The following is a 14,485-nucleotide window of genomic DNA, read 5'->3' as shown; positions in this document are numbered from 1 at the left end:
TGAACTTGCATAGAGACGTTTCATTCATGAACTGTAATTTTTGTTTCTAAGTCTATCATGTCAGGAAGAATAGCGTAATAGCGTAGCTAAGCTATAATCCTAAGTCAAAGCTCCTCTTTGGGTCGAAGAGCCAACTTGCCCGCCTTGTCGATGATAGCCTCCAGGCCACTCCTCTCCAGGACCCCGTTGTCATCCTTGACCACCTCGCGCGCTTCCAACTCCTCGACCATCTTCTGATTCTCGCGGTTACCTTCCAACAAGAACTTCAAACACATCACGGCATGCTCCTTGATGTAGGGGTTGTGAGCATCGAAGTTGGTGCAGGACAGGATGGTTTCCACACCACCATAGCGCCGGATTTGGTCCTGAACCTCGGGACACTTCCACACCAAAGACGAGAGAACAAGCACCACCAGCTTCTTCAAATTGCGCCACTCGAACTCCGACGGGTCCTCCGTGATGGGCGGCGACTCTGCTCTCGATCCCGGCCCAGCATCAACGGGGTCGGGGTCACCGGGGTCATATGGTCTCTCGACTGCTACCGGCCCGGAACCCGAGCTAGATTGATGGTCCCGGGAAGGGCTGTTGCGTCCTCCCAGAGTAAGGGAACTCAGCTGGCCCTTGGGGATGCTGGCCTCAAGCTCCTTGATCAACGTCACCAAGTCATAGACGATCTCCCACTTGACAAGCAGGTTTTTCCAGTCGTTGTTCTCGGTCAGCACAGCGAAGAACTCCAAGAACTGGTAGACACCTTCGTAGACCCGCTCCATATCCCACAAGTTCAGCGGGAAGTCCTCCGGCAGAGCCCGTCCGGCGCGAATCTGTCCCTGCAAGTAGATCAAAGCGCAAGTCTCAGGAATGATGTTGCCCCGGAAGATGGTGAAAATGTATCGAACGGTAAGGATGTCGACTCGGGACAGAGGGGCCGGGCTCTTGGTTGCGGTATGTTGAGAAGTACCGGTGACTGATGCTGGAGAATACTTAGCTCGGAAGATGTGTGTAAGAATCTTGACCACGACTGCCTGCGCAGGAGAAATAATGTCCTTGGGCTGGCCGAAATCGGAGTATGCGTGTGACATAAGACCGTTCTTGAGAACCGCATCCATGATCTGAACCATCATCTTGAAGTAGAGCTCGTCATCAGGAAGATCCCAGGCAGCAATGAAGATCAACAACTCTCTCAACAGGTTGCGACCAGTCTCCTGCGTCAGTAGGATGTGGCATCGCAGAGCCTGCATATTCCGCGACCCCGTCCTTTCTCCGCCCTTCAAGCCGAAACTGTCAACGATACCGGCTTGGATAATCATAGGAAGCGCTTCGATCTCTGCGGGTCCAAGCACAAGCGGTATATCCGTCAACAGACCGCGTTGTTGGTCTCCTGGACGGCCGCGGTAATCGTCGTCATCTTCATCGTCATCCTCCTCCTCCTCCTCCTCTTCCTCCTCCATGCTTCCGTCTGCAACAGCCTCCAGGCTGCGCGAGTCGTCATCACCAACGGTGCCCGCATCCCCAGTATCGTAGTCCTGGTCTCCATCACCACCAATCTGGGAGCTCTCTTGCAGTCGCGCCATCAACTCGTCCTTCGCTTCCTGTAGGGTTTCGGCCGCAGATTGAGCAGACCGGGGCATACTCATATCTTCCTCCATGACAACTGCATCACCAGCCGAAAGCGCCCCGTATTCGCTAAGGTCGGGAAGATCGGTCCAACAAACGCGTGGGAAACCAGCTGTTAGGCTCCGATCTATCGTCACAATCGCCTTCTTGCGAGGAGGCTCATCTTCTGGCAGGGCTGGCGGAAGGTCCTTGGCTCTATCCTGGAGATCAGACCACCCATCTACCTTGGCTCCGAGAATAGCAGTCAAAGCTGCGCGAATTTCCTTGACCTGCTCCGGGTCTTTGCCCATCTCCTGTATGGCGGTCAGATCGCGCCCGAGCAGGTTCTCCATGTGGTCCTTGATGTTTGCCAGAAGCAGCATGGCCGCCTCCTCTTTGATCGTTGCGGGTTCCCGGGGGAAATTGGAGATCGTCTCCAGAAGCAAGTCCTCCGCAGTCTGATCGTAGAGAGCCCGGATGGGGGGGTTGACTATCCGCTCTCCGGTTTTGACAATCGGCGCCATTCCTTCGGGCTGAGAAAAGGCCGGATCAAGCGGCTCCCGGGGCTGAATGATGTTCGAATCTCCCGTGGAATGGTATCCGAAGAGGTCCAGCCACAAAACCATCTTCCGCTGCTCGTTGTGCATGATGAAATTGTGCATGAACTGCAGACACGTGATCAGGAGGCGCTTGTAGAGGTTGACGACTTTCTGCCAGCGCTCCTCGTTCCGTGCGTTCGTTTCCCCATCAAATCCCCGCGCGGTGACTCTGACACAGGTGTCCACCAGAGCTAGAATCCTCTGATCAAAGCCTTTCTCCGCCGCCATATTTTGGGCCTTCTTCGTGGTGGCGAGGAGATTGCGGGCGATGGTACACAAGTCATTCAGGCGCTCGATATCCTTGACAAGTGAGAAGTAGTTGTAGGCTATGAGGTTGGAGGAAGAGTGGTCGTAGTTGGCGGTCGGAGGGCTTTTCCAAGCGAACGACTGGGACTCGAGAACCGGGATCGCCTTGGTCAAAACATCTGTGAAGCCTTGCCAGATGTCCGGTGACAGGCCGAGATTATGTCTATCGAGGGGAGCTCAATCAGTCGGCCGGTCAACAACACAGTCTCTGTGCGGGGAACAGTGCAAGCGTGGGGCTGCAGAACGAAATGGGCTTGAAGGAATAGTAGGGGAAATGCTTCGGAAACACACCTGACATCGCTTTCTTGGTGTGTCTTGTAAAGAATCTGCTTGCCCGCAGAGAGCATGTGTTCAAGACGTTTGTCATCAATCATACCCCGGGTCTCATAGTGGCTCAAGGTCCCCGTCAGAATAACCTTTAGCATAAGCTCTGCAGGAGTGCACTTGGGCTTCATCTCCGCTGCTGCCCGGTCAGCCATCTTGGGCGCGAAGTTAAAGATACCGTTGGTTTTGAGCAGCTGCGGCTTTGCGAATTGATTGTTGCGGGGAAGAAGAAGAAGTCCAACTAAGTGCGGGCGGAGAAGGAAAGAACTTGGGAATTATTACTCGTAGAATAACACCCGCTGAGGGGAATTTTTCCGGCTCCGGAACCATCCCGCCGCCGCCGACTGACTGCCTATTCGGGAAGATTCATGTACAATTCACATCACTACTAAATAATGTAGTATGTATAGAGCCCATACCTTTTCATGACATCTTGGCTCGGATGGAGAGCCCGAAAACATGGCGCAAGTTGTTCCAGAACCCCAGGTCATAGATATTCTCAACCTCCCGCATACTATGTACCAAATTCCACCGCGGGTCGATAGGAGCATCTCGGTCGCTGGGCTGCGATATTTCGTTCGAATCCGAAGATAACAGATGTCCTTCCTTTGGAGCCTCCCCATCCGTGAGTGCAAGGACCTGCTCGCTGCTCATGGGCCAGTCTGTGGGTGACCCCTGGTATTCTGCGAGCAAGGGCGAATTGCCATATATCACGTCCTTGGTCGATCTATATACATAGCCGTCGGCAACGTCCTCCTTCCAATCCGACCACTTGGAGCTTTCATTGGTGGTCATACCGGCCCAAATCAGATAGGTATGGTATACGAGAAAGGCCCCCGCCAAAGGGGCTGTCATCGTCATCAACAGGGTTGTCGCGCCAATGCGAACATCAGCAGCGATCACCACGGCCCAGATGTTGAAGAAGGTCGTCCAGCTCTGTCGCGTGTGTCGCAAAGGATTGTCGGCAGGTACCAGTTTGTCGTAGGTCTGGTACAGCAGAGTGTATCCAAGGCACGAGCCATAAGTCAGCATGACGCATAACGATACTATCAGCGACAGGAAGTAGTGATAGTTGTGCAACCCAACGCAGTTCATCAACCACACACAATGATGGTCGTGTCGGGAAACACATGCTTTGCAAGTGCTGCAGTGCTTGCTTCTCGCCGGCTTGAGGAAGCGGCAGGTGCTGCAGCGGTGTCCTGGATGGAAGATGACCCTATCGTATGGATAGCGTTCCAACTCCTCAGCGTGGTTTTTGGGGGTAATGAAAGACTTAGTGGTTATGCTCGCATATAAGAAGTAGTAAGGGAGGGCTACAACGAGCGGTATCCATACATGGTGGGCCGGAGAGATCCTGGCCCAAGCGGCTGGAATGAACATGCACTGGCCTGCTACCAGAAGTGAGGCAAAGAATATCTGAGTTCAGTCAGCAGGGAGACGAGCTTGACTTCTGATTCATGAGACGAACCAGAACAAGAGGATGGTTCTCATTGAGAACATATTTGCCAGCCTGACTGCAGCAAGAGAAAAGCCGGCCGCTGAACAGTATTTCATCGACTTTTGCGAATCCACTAGGGATATGTATCCAAAGAACTCTATGAAGGAACCCGATTGGAGTTTTGCTACAAGCATGCATCAGTCGCAGTTCACTGCATTCGAGGACCAATACATAGCTTACCGAAATGCAGGTAGTCTTCCAAATAGGGCGATAAATACAAAGCCTGAAATTCCAAGGATGGCCAGCGCTATGGTCCGTAGCAATCCCATCTTGCTCCGAGTCGAACCAGTTTGGGGGTCCAATTTTGAGTCGCAATCAGATTCCAATTATGTACAGCATAGGTACTGCTAGCTTGGTATTATATATCATTGACCTGACATGCGTGAATATTTCGATCATTAATTCAGACACCCCGTTGTATTTCGCCTCAATAGGATAATGGGAAGGCTGCAGTGCCATAGGATGAATCCCCGGGTTGTTGCCCACGCGGCCGTTGGACAGGCTGGGCACGTGACCGTATTTCCAAGATACGGGGAATGGGCTGGTGCTGGCCGAGTTCCAGTTCCAGTTCACAATTGTCTGTCATGACCACCACAAACAAAGTGCCTTCGACTCTAATTGTCTCGACTGCTCAGAGCATGCTCTTGCTCTAACATTATCCATGTCATGATGATGCTAGGCTTGTTATAAGCACAAAACACACTCACCCAAAGACGTACAAACCATCCGGCGCAATTGGATCTATACTCAACATCGGAAACACGTGATAGCGCGTCGTCGGAGGCTTTGCAAGGGCGTTCAACAGCTCCGACGCGACTTTCCAAGGCTTCCAGGCCAAACGGATATTCTTATGGATTATTATGGCTGAGGCAACTACGGCAGTCAGTCATGAGGCCCCAATAACCGCGAATGGGACGCTTTTCCGGGGAAAGCACTTCTGGCTCTCACACAATGTTCCCCAACGAAACCGGTTCAAAGATCTTATTGAGGTACTCATCCTTTGCCCTGGATTGATAGCGAGCTCCTACCTAATAAGGGCTCAAGCAACACGGAGGCCACATAAGGCTGTTTGAGAAAGATGCCGAAATCAAAATAGTCGATCACAAACGCAGGAATCTCCCGCCGGACACGTGAGTATGTCACTCCGCCTAGATGTTCACAACTCACTTATGCATAGATACTCCTTCAAGTTCATCGAGGACTCCATCCGCAAAGGGCGGATGCAGAATCTAGAGCCTTATCGAGCCGGGCCATCAGAAGCTCGACCAGTTGGCGCTTCATACATTCCTACGCGAAACCACAAAGTGCCCTACACTGTCGCAGATGACCAGCTTCTATGGGACTGGATGCAGAAGTATGAACGAGACTCGACAGCCTCTATTTCAGGGAATAAGATTTACCAAGAACTTGCGGCGAAGGTAGTGTCCACCTCAATCTATAGCCCCCCGCATAGATGTCTAATCGTGACTGAATACCCCCTAGAATCCCAGACATACATTTCAATCATGGCGTGATCGCTATCTAAAGAGGCTACGTGGTCGTCCGCGTCCGGGGGGCATGCCAAAAGGCTCTGCTCTTGAAGAAAAAGCTTCGCAGGAGGTTGCTCCTGCACAGGTGACGGCCCCTACAGCGCAGACTCAGCCGCCAGCAATTCTCTCACGGGAGCATGAGGCTGTGCCCTCTTCTAGCACACCAGCTGACAAGAAGAGGAAACGCATGTCGGAGACTGGCGACGAAGCGAATCAACCTGACCCAATGCATCGTTCAGCTCCCAAAAGAAGAAACGCTGAGCCCGTGCCAGAACGTGTAGCAGCTGCACCTGCACGCCTTCAGCACAAAGGTAAGGAGCCTGTGAGGCCTCCTCCACCACAAACCGATCCTAAGGCATTGATTGGTGGGGAGAAGCTTTCTCCAACTACGAACGGAGTCGAGCAACAATCCATTCCGAAACAGACCGAGACTGGAACAGATAAGCCACAAAGTGGCACAGACCCCGCCCCAATACCCCCGGAAATAGATCCTCTATTTCTTCAGCTTCCTTTCTTACCTTCAAGTCCCGAGCCTGAATCCGTTCCCGACCCTCAGCCAGAGATCCCGGAGCAGGATATTGACACTTGGATTGACCGCCGCCTTCGGAATGGCAGAGCGACAGAGGCACAGATAATTGAGGCCTTGCGCTGCACAAGTATGGACCCAGACTTAGCAGACAAGGTTCTCGAGTTCTTGGTGGCCGGAAAGGACATTCCAGACGATATTCCGGGGGTTTGGACCTCGGGAGATGACAGGTGTGTGGAAGGGAAAGAGACCCGAGGGATCCAGCGGGTTCTAGAGAAACACGGCGCGGAAGCGTTTGATGCTAGGTGGGAATATCTAAGCATGGCAAGGGCTGCCGGTCTTGAGACAGAAACCATCGAATAGGAAGTCCACCACAAACTGGAAATTTGATAACATGCAACTAGAATACAGAGGAACGCTAAGCGATCAAATGAAAAGAAAAGTCAGGGAAAGACCCGGGAATATAACGAAGATGGCAACGGAAGAAGCAAGATGTATTTCAAGAAGTGTGCAAGTGCTCTTTCATCTTGGGACATTCTGTGCCCTCCGCTGACCTCTCATGTCCAAGAAGTACCCAAAAGAGGGTTTATCTTACAGTCATAGCATTTGTAAATGGTGGTATAAAGCCCCAACAGAACACCCATATGCACGGTTCGTTGTAAACGCTTCGTAGCCACTAATCGCAACCTTGGGGAGGATACCAAGGGAAGTAGAAGGCGAATGCCTGGATGCTTCACCCAAATTGCTGGGAGGAAAAGAGACGGCAGACTCCACATGGTATCTCAACCTTCTTTGAAGACCCTACCATGACATTAGCTTATGAATAGCGTCGTCCTGCGGTACAAGTGACTACTTACAAATGAGACTCGTAGAAGTCAAGCATCTTGCCTGTTGTCAGCCATTATTCTCTCTCAGATCCAAAAGGCCACAGGAGCACATACTTTTCGAGGGCATCTTTCGTAGCAAGTTTCAATAAGGACCTTGGACTTTCTGCCATTCTTCCAATTCAAGATGGCAAGCAGATTCCCCGAGCCCGGCTCGCGGAATATTGTGTCGACGTTATCCACCTCCTTCTCCCAGCTCTTAGACTTGGGCACCCACGAGCCAGAGTCACTGTCTTCTGCTGCTTGGGATTCCGGTGACTCGTTTGCTCGAGACTTTCTCCGCTTGTTCGGTTGTGTCTTCTCGGGGCTTGCTGATTTAGGAGGTCTTCCCAAGGACTTGCGCTTCTTGGTTTGAGGCTTCTCCGGACGGCCACCTAGTTTGGAAAAGTACTCATTAACCGCCTCCTGCGCACCATCGCTGGACAAAATCATTTGGGTCAGTTCGGTTTGTGCAAAGGTAAAGGCAGAAGCGAAGAGCGCACAGATTTCCCTCTGGTTCAAGTGTCATGTCGGCGGGGTCATCATATCCTTTCCATTTCACCTGCAGGAGCAGCTCGCCCTGTCGCAAAGTTAGCGAGACTTCCAAAGTAGCTGTAATTGGGCAACAGGCCCAAGTGAGAGCGGCGCGCACCTTCTTGCCCCATTCATGACTGACGATCTTCTCGACGTGGTAACTGCGCGGAGTCAGGACTTCCAAGACCAACCCAAGCACTTCCTAACCGTACTCACACGTCTTCTTCTTCTTCATCTTCGTCCTCGTCCTCATCATCCTCGTTATCGTCAACGGCCTGCTTCTTTGCCTGCTTCTTAGGTGCGGGGGCCTCCTCGTAAGGAATAGACTCGCCAGTCGACTCGTCATCGGACACGTCAGTCACCGGAGCTGATGGTAAATGATGGTTAGTCAGTCAAATCTTTCCGTGCGACAGGTTTAGACGCGCGGTCATGGGCAATTGATGCTCACGAGGCATTGTTGTTGTTTGAAACGGTGATGCGGCGAAATAGAAGAGTCGCGAAAACAGCTTGGCGGTCGAAATGCGATGTCAATTGACTCGAATGGCTTTCTTAGATCGATGAGCGCTTGCAGTTCACCGACCGCAGGCCGATAGAAGATTAGAGGATGGAATAATGGGAAAAGAGTACGGAGTAGCAGCAAGAAGAGTGACGATGGACAGTGAAATGGTTATTGGCTAGTCGCGCAGGCGCGCGGTGGAAGATCTACGCTAGACCCCTTTGGGCAAGCAGCTCACTAGCCCGCTTTTGGCTCCCTCCATCTCCAGATGAATTTCTACAATCGCCCGTCATTTGAAGTTGTGCCGGTTAAAGCATCCCCTCTCTCTACCCCCTCCCCCTTCTTTTATCATTCTTCCCCCTCACCGACTCCTAATTCTCTTCTTTGGGGGCTCTTTTCTTTCTCCGTCTACTTTTCAATTTGTGATTTGTGGGCTTTTGTTTAACCTTTCCTCTCCCCCTCCCCCTCCAAATTCCCGCCAAGTGGGCAGACCGTCAAAATGGCTATGCGTATGTTTCTGATACCCCTCATTTCGGACCAAGGTGCTAACGTCTTTTTCTTGTGACTACAGAGCTTGATCTGTCTCAAGGTTGACCCCTCCGCTACCTATCCTCGTCATTATGATACAAGTTCCGGGGTCGCTGACTACCACACTCAGCTTCTGTGATGAAGGATGAACAAGGCCGGCCGTTCATCGTTGTTCGGGAGTACGTTACGATCCCCCGCTCAGATGGTGTGCCACAATCTCGTCGGTGTAGGATATGTCGCTGATCGCAATCCATCCGGACAGTCAAGGCAAGAAGAAGAGACAGCATGGTACTGAAGCCGTCAAGTCACACATTGTCGCCGCGAAGACGGTTGCCAACATCGTCAAGACATCTCTGGTATGATCTGTCGCCTGACGAATGCTAGATGCGTCTCGGTTCCGATTTTAACAGACTACTCCAGGGTCCCCGCGGTCTTGACAAGATTCTTATCTCCCCCGATGGCGATATCACCGTGACGAACGATGGCGCTACTATTCTCGGCCAGGTTCGTGCCGACAACTACGCCCCGCAGTCCTCCCCTAGCAAAAGTTCTGACTTGAAGATTTTGGACAGATGGAAATCACAAACAACGTTGCCAAGCTTTTGGTTGAGTTGTCGAAGTCTCAAGACGAGGAAATCGGTGACGGAACTACTGGTGTTGTGGTTTTGGCGGCAGCCATGCTGGAGCAAGCGTCAGAACTCATCGACAAGGGTATCCACCCTATCCGGATCGCAGACGGATACGACCAGGCCTGTGAGATCGCGATTGCACAACTTGATAAGATCAGCGACGAGATCCCCTTCTCCAAGGAGGACACCTCCAACCTTCTGAAGGTTGCCAAGACGAGTTTGGGTTCCAAGATGTACGGTGACCATATCCTGAGTCCCCTGCAGTCACTCCCATCTGACTCTTTCACAGCGTTTCCAAGTCCCACGACCAATTCGCCAAGATCGCCATCGATGCTGTCCTCTCCGTGGCCGACCTCGAGCGCAAGGATGTCGATTTCGAGCTGATCAAGGTTGACGGAAAGGTTGGAGGTGCTCTTGAGGACTCTCTCCTCGTTAAGGGTGTTATTGTCGACAAGGACTTCTCTCACCCTCAGATGCCGGATGAGGTCCGGGATGCTAAGCTGGCTATCTTGACCTGTCCGTTTGAGCCCCCGAAGCCCAAGACCAAGCACAAGCTCGACATCACATCCGTGGAGGAGTTCAAGAAGTTGCAGGACTACGAGAGGGAGAAGTTCACAGAGATGATCCAGAACCTGAAGGATTCCGGGGCCAACCTGGTCATCTGCCAGTGGGGTTTCGACGACGAGGCCAACCACCTTCTTCTCCAGAACAAGCTTCCTGCTGTCCGTTGGGTCGGTGGACCCGAGATTGAGTTGATCGCTATCGCCACGAATGGTCGCATCGTTCCTCGCTTCGAGGATCTGAGCCCAGAGAAGCTTGGAACTGCCGGTCGCGTTCGCGAGATGACCTTTGGTACTACCCGGGAGAAGATGTTGGTGATCGAGGAGTGCGCCAACAGCCGTGCCGTCACGGTCTTCGTACGAGGAAGCAACAAGATGGTCAGTCTGAACGGGTGAATGGAATTGACGTGACCGATTGCTGACCATGGCCACCAGATCATTGACGAGGCCAAGCGTTCGCTACACGATGCTCTTTGCGTTGTGCGCAACCTTGTGCGCGATAACCGTGTCGTCTACGGTGGTGGTGCTGCCGAGATTGCCTGCTCCATCGCTGTTGAGGATGCTGCTGTGAAGGTGCGTGGAACCTCGCCTCTCAAGTCCGGACCTACCCTTGTGTTATTTGTCTAACATTCCCGCAGAGCCCTGGTATTGAGCAGTACGCCATGCGCGCATTCGCCGATGCCTTGGATGCTATCCCCTTGGCGCTGGCTGAGAACTCCGGCCTGAGCCCCATTGAGACCCTGGCTTCGATCAAGTCGCGCCAGGTCAAGGAGAACAACTCCCGCTTGGGTGTCGACTGCATGCTGACTGGCAACAACGGTACGTCCTTGTAGCTCTCAAACAACATATCTTGCTGCTGCGCAACTCCGACTAACACTTCTTGACTAGACATGAGAGAGCACTTCGCCATCGACCCCTTGATCGGCAAGCGCTCGCAGCTCCTGCTCGCCACCCAGCTTTGCCGCATGGTTCTTAAGGTAAGTTTGCTTATCCACCTGAGTCAACCCCAGACCAAGAGGCTAATAAGTGATCACATCGCAGATCAACAACGTCATCATCTCCGGTGACGATGACCAGGAATTCTAGATTTCTTGTATACAGGAATGTAATTTTTTCTTCTTCTTATTCTGCAGGCTAAAAGAGAGTCCACCACCTTTGGCGTTTACAGTCACATCGGGGCTAAAGATGATAATCCTACTTACTTTCTTCAATATATGTTCCTCTCGGCAAGAGTAATGAACAAACCGAGGTGGTGCGCGTGGTGGGGTGTCACTATGGTTGTTGGTACATAGAGAAAACTAAGGGAATCAAACAAAGTACAATAAATTTCCATGGCACACATCGTTCACTTCTATTCTGATGATGTTTGAGATTGCCTCAGGTTGATGCGAAAGAAAAGACTTTTTGTTCAAAGAAGCTCCAGTAGAACATTCCCACGTACCGAATATAGCTACGTTGTACTGTACTTATTATCTCCAATGGACTACGATATATAAGTTTAGCTCTTCAGGATATCTGCCGTAGCGCGCAACCCAGTCCTCAGAGCCACGCCTATCTAAAAGCCCTCAGGTGCACCAATCTCTCCCAAACCTTGCATATCCACAGCAGGAGCCTGCCGTTAAAGGGCCCCCCCCCCGCCCCACAAGATATGTATACAAGCGGACGTGCAACATCCGCCCGAACCTCCCACAGCTAAACCCGCCCCATCATCCACCCTTATCAAACGTCAACTTTTTTTTTGCGTAAATCCCACACCCAAGATCCGATCAAACGAAGCATAATCCCATCTCAATCCCCTAGTCAAAAGATAAGCCAGTCGATATACAAGCGGGTGGTGCCAGTTCCGCCCCGCGTCCGTCGGCTACGACAGCGCAAGCAAAGCGGATAATGCACTTGGAGTGCGCGGGCCGCCTGCCCGCCTGCCCGCCCCGACTGATAACTGTTTTGGGGGGATGCAGAGAGGCGATGATTCGTGAGCTCATGGACAATCGGCGACTGGGCCCGTCTCGTATCTTTCTTTCTTTTGATCGGGATAACCTATGATGTAGTGATGGTAAAGAAGGAGGGGAGAGGAAGTTTAAATAGATGGCTTCCGCCTGTAAACTAGAGGGTCTCTGACATCGAAGTATCATCATTACTCTTCACCTTCACCCTCTTCATTATTTCTCAGACGCTTGCTATTAGGCTTTGGTGATTTTAATATCATACAACAAAGAAGATGGGCTCAACTGCGTCTGGTTGGAGACCGCTGAGTGTGGGGATCGTGGGCGGCGGGATCGGGGGCCTGGCGGCTTCGATTGCGCTGCGGCGGGCGGGCCATGCAGTGGTTATCTACGAGCGCCATGATTTTGCGGGGGAGGTGGGCGCGTCGATCTCATGTGCGGCGAACGGGACCCGGTGGTTGCATGAATGGGGGGTCGATATCGCCAAGGGCGACCCCGTGGTGCTGCAGAAGTTGATCAACCGGGATTGGAAGACGGGGGAGCCGGTCAGTGTCTATGATCTGGACGACTACGAGCAGCGCTGGGGGTACGTCTACAATATGTTCCATCGGCAGTATATGCATGCCATGTTGAAGGACTGCGCGCTGCAGGAGGAAGGGGCGGGCACGCCGGTCACGCTGAAGGTGAACCATAAGGTGAGTTTTGGGGGGGTATACTTATCTTTGAACTGGGACGGTTGCTGATGATCGTGCGTTTAGTGCCAGGATATTGACCTCGAGACGGGTGTGATTACCTTCGACGGTGGTGAAACCGTGCGGCACGACCTCATCGTGGGTGCTGATGGAATCGGCTCGGCCGTGCGAGGCATCATTGGCCTTCATCCTGAGAAGACTCCGGCGCCGTCGAGCTGCTTGCATGCCAACGTCCACACGGAGGATGCGGTCCGCCTGGGGTTGGTCGACTATTCCCAGGACAGTGCGTTGGAATACTGGGGCGGCCAGGAAGGCAAGTGGGATAAGATCGTCCTCTCCCCTTGCAACGGCGGCAAGTTGCTGTCTTACTACTGCTTCTTTCCTCGCGAGAAGGGAGACTTTACAACGCACACATGGGGCGGAGAGGATCGTCCGGTCGAAGAGCTGCTCGCTCCTTACCCGGAATTAGATGAACAAGTCCGCTCTCATCTGGCCATCGGCATCGAGATTAGGCCCTGGCGCCTGTGGGTGCAGTAAGTCTCGCCCCTGGGTTGTTTTCTGCAGTATCTGTGAGTTAGTGCTGGACATCTCACTAACAGTTGAACTCTGTGAATAGTCAACCTTACCCGTATATCGCCAGCAATATGGTCTGCCTGCTGGGAGACGCAGGACATCCAGTAAGTTGCTTCCCTACACGAGCTTTTCCGAGCGAGGTACTGATTGACGTTCTGCAGATGATGCCTCATCAGAGCCAGGGCGCTTGCATGGCCATCGAAGACGCCGCGGCCCTCGGAATCATATTCAGCAAGCCCTATTTCTCCGGTGATGTCGCAGCGGCGCTGTCAGTCTACCAGAAGGTGCGACTGCCTCGGGCCACCAAAGTCCAAGCCGCTTCAGCCAAGGCGGCATACAACATCAACGAGCGCATCGGTAAGCAACTGCTGGGATCTGACTACACTGCGAGTATGTGACTGACGGGGACTCTCCAGGCTTCTCCAGCAATACCAACATGCCAAAGTACAAGGTCGAGGATGAGCAGAAGAAGCTCACGATTGAAGAAATGAACGCGTAAGTGAAGCATCAGTTCCGAGCACCAGCTGCAGGTTTCTGACCTTTCAACCAGATACGACATGTACATGGACATCGAGGAAGTCCTGTCCCAAGAGCTTGGGTCCTCGTTCGACAAGGAGTTCATCCGAGGGCTGCCTGTCGGATTGAAGCTGTCGAACGGAGTGGTCATCGGAGAATAAGCGAGTTCTGACAGATCCAGATTTGGAGTCTTCTCTTCTTGTGCTTCTTTTCCTCCATTGTTTTGATACCTCATGCGGAGTCGTGTATATAGTAACGCTTGATGTTTGTGCGGTGGACATCTCATGTCACTGCGGTGTATAGTCCATTCAATGAAATGTGTGACCAACATAGTCAACCGGGTCCCATGACAGAAAACTAGGGGCGAGGCCTGAGATGGATCAGCCGGCTTGAGCGCCGAGTCAAGATAACTCTTTACGAGTGTTAGGCACAGACGTCCACCTCGATTGGGTATTACACAATCGATCAAGGGCTCGATCTGGATGTGATCGGCCTAAGGTGCGATAAAGTACGGGAGAGAGTGAGGATCGGAGCTGAAGGGATACAACGTCGATCGCGGTCAAGATGGGTTGCCTTAAGTGAAGGATAGGCAATATAGCGTCGGGTATACCTGATGATCAGGGGTGGGAAGGGAGGAGGAGGGGGTCGAAGGGCCGGGGGCCGGAGAGGGGGAGAGACGAACTGGAGATGATTTCCATAGTGGGAATGTTGTAGAGACTGAACCACTGCCACCTCTACTGCCAGCTGACGCTCGTCTGATCTGCCACTGGAGATTA

General features: G+C 52.5%; 5 protein-coding genes across 5 annotated transcripts; 3 read left to right on the top strand and 2 right to left on the bottom strand.

The window, feature by feature from the left end:
- Window positions 1–17: 17 nt before the first annotated feature.
- ASPACDRAFT_1879665 (uncharacterized protein) lies at window positions 18–4,761 on the bottom strand. The gene is made up of 5 exons (XM_020198173.1): window positions 4,501–4,761; window positions 4,291–4,444; window positions 3,282–4,238; window positions 2,790–2,977; window positions 18–2,661 (listed from the first exon to the last, which is right to left on the bottom strand). Exons 1-5 carry the CDS (start codon window positions 4,587–4,589, stop codon window positions 105–107), a joined length of 3,945 nt encoding a protein of 1,314 aa, XP_020058757.1. The 5' UTR covers window positions 4,590–4,761; the 3' UTR covers window positions 18–104.
- A 419-nt stretch (window positions 4,762–5,180) lies between these two features.
- Window positions 5,181–6,738, top strand: ASPACDRAFT_58735 (putative transcription factor Rap1; the record flags this gene model as incomplete). The annotated part of the gene is made up of 4 exons (XM_020203384.1): window positions 5,181–5,309; window positions 5,365–5,450; window positions 5,498–5,738; window positions 5,803–6,738. 4 exons carry the CDS (start codon window positions 5,181–5,183, stop codon window positions 6,736–6,738), a joined length of 1,392 nt encoding a protein of 463 aa, XP_020058756.1.
- A 419-nt stretch (window positions 6,739–7,157) lies between these two features.
- On the bottom strand, window positions 7,158–8,227 carry ASPACDRAFT_41243 (chromo domain-containing protein; the record flags this gene model as incomplete). Its single annotated transcript, XM_020200916.1, has 7 exons — window positions 7,158–7,176; window positions 7,233–7,258; window positions 7,317–7,677; window positions 7,742–7,818; window positions 7,891–7,933; window positions 7,989–8,139; window positions 8,221–8,227. The coding sequence occupies 7 exons, from the start codon at window positions 8,225–8,227 to the stop codon at window positions 7,158–7,160; spliced, it is 684 nt and encodes a 227-aa protein (XP_020058755.1).
- A 405-nt stretch (window positions 8,228–8,632) lies between these two features.
- Window positions 8,633–11,321, top strand: ASPACDRAFT_76792 (chaperonin-containing T-complex subunit CCT5). Its single transcript, XM_020204792.1, has 11 exons — window positions 8,633–8,777; window positions 8,840–8,857; window positions 8,927–8,975; window positions 9,059–9,152; window positions 9,217–9,300; window positions 9,369–9,658; window positions 9,715–10,363; window positions 10,421–10,558; window positions 10,624–10,804; window positions 10,874–10,962; window positions 11,027–11,321. The coding sequence occupies exons 1-11, from the start codon at window positions 8,768–8,770 to the stop codon at window positions 11,069–11,071; spliced, it is 1,647 nt and encodes a 548-aa protein (XP_020058754.1). The 5' UTR covers window positions 8,633–8,767; the 3' UTR covers window positions 11,072–11,321.
- Window positions 11,322–12,203: 882 nt separating this feature from the next.
- ASPACDRAFT_58732 (FAD-dependent oxidoreductase) lies at window positions 12,204–13,870 on the top strand (the record flags this gene model as incomplete). The annotated part of the gene is made up of 6 exons (XM_020203383.1): window positions 12,204–12,623; window positions 12,687–13,153; window positions 13,237–13,297; window positions 13,355–13,550; window positions 13,610–13,688; window positions 13,744–13,870. 6 exons carry the CDS (start codon window positions 12,204–12,206, stop codon window positions 13,868–13,870), a joined length of 1,350 nt encoding a protein of 449 aa, XP_020058753.1.
- Window positions 13,871–14,485: the final 615 nt, after the last annotated feature.

Source organism: Aspergillus aculeatus, assembly GCF_001890905.1.
Source record: "Aspergillus aculeatus ATCC 16872 unplaced genomic scaffold ASPACscaffold_4, whole genome shotgun sequence".
NCBI classification, from domain to species: Eukaryota; Fungi; Ascomycota; class Eurotiomycetes; order Eurotiales; family Aspergillaceae; genus Aspergillus; species Aspergillus aculeatus.
This window is presented reverse-complemented; position numbering and strand designations above follow the sequence as displayed.

Coding starts and splice junctions, on each gene's coding strand:
- ASPACDRAFT_1879665 (XM_020198173.1), bottom strand. CDS start 4,589: ATGGGATTGCTACGGACCATAGCGCTGGCCATCCTTGGAATTTCAGGC. Junction 2,978..3,281: donor TCTGGAACAACTTGCGCCAT/GTTTTCGGGCTC, acceptor TTCGCGCCCAAG/ATGGCTGACCGGGCAGCAGC. Junction 2,662..2,789: donor CACCAAGAAAGCGATGTCAG/GTGTGTTTCCGA, acceptor TCCCCTCGATAG/ACATAATCTCGGCCTGTCAC.
- ASPACDRAFT_76792 (XM_020204792.1), top strand. Junction 8,976..9,058: donor CCGTTCATCGTTGTTCGGGA/GTACGTTACGAT, acceptor CCATCCGGACAG/TCAAGGCAAGAAGAAGAGAC. Junction 9,659..9,714: donor ACGAGTTTGGGTTCCAAGAT/GTACGGTGACCA, acceptor ACTCTTTCACAG/CGTTTCCAAGTCCCACGACC.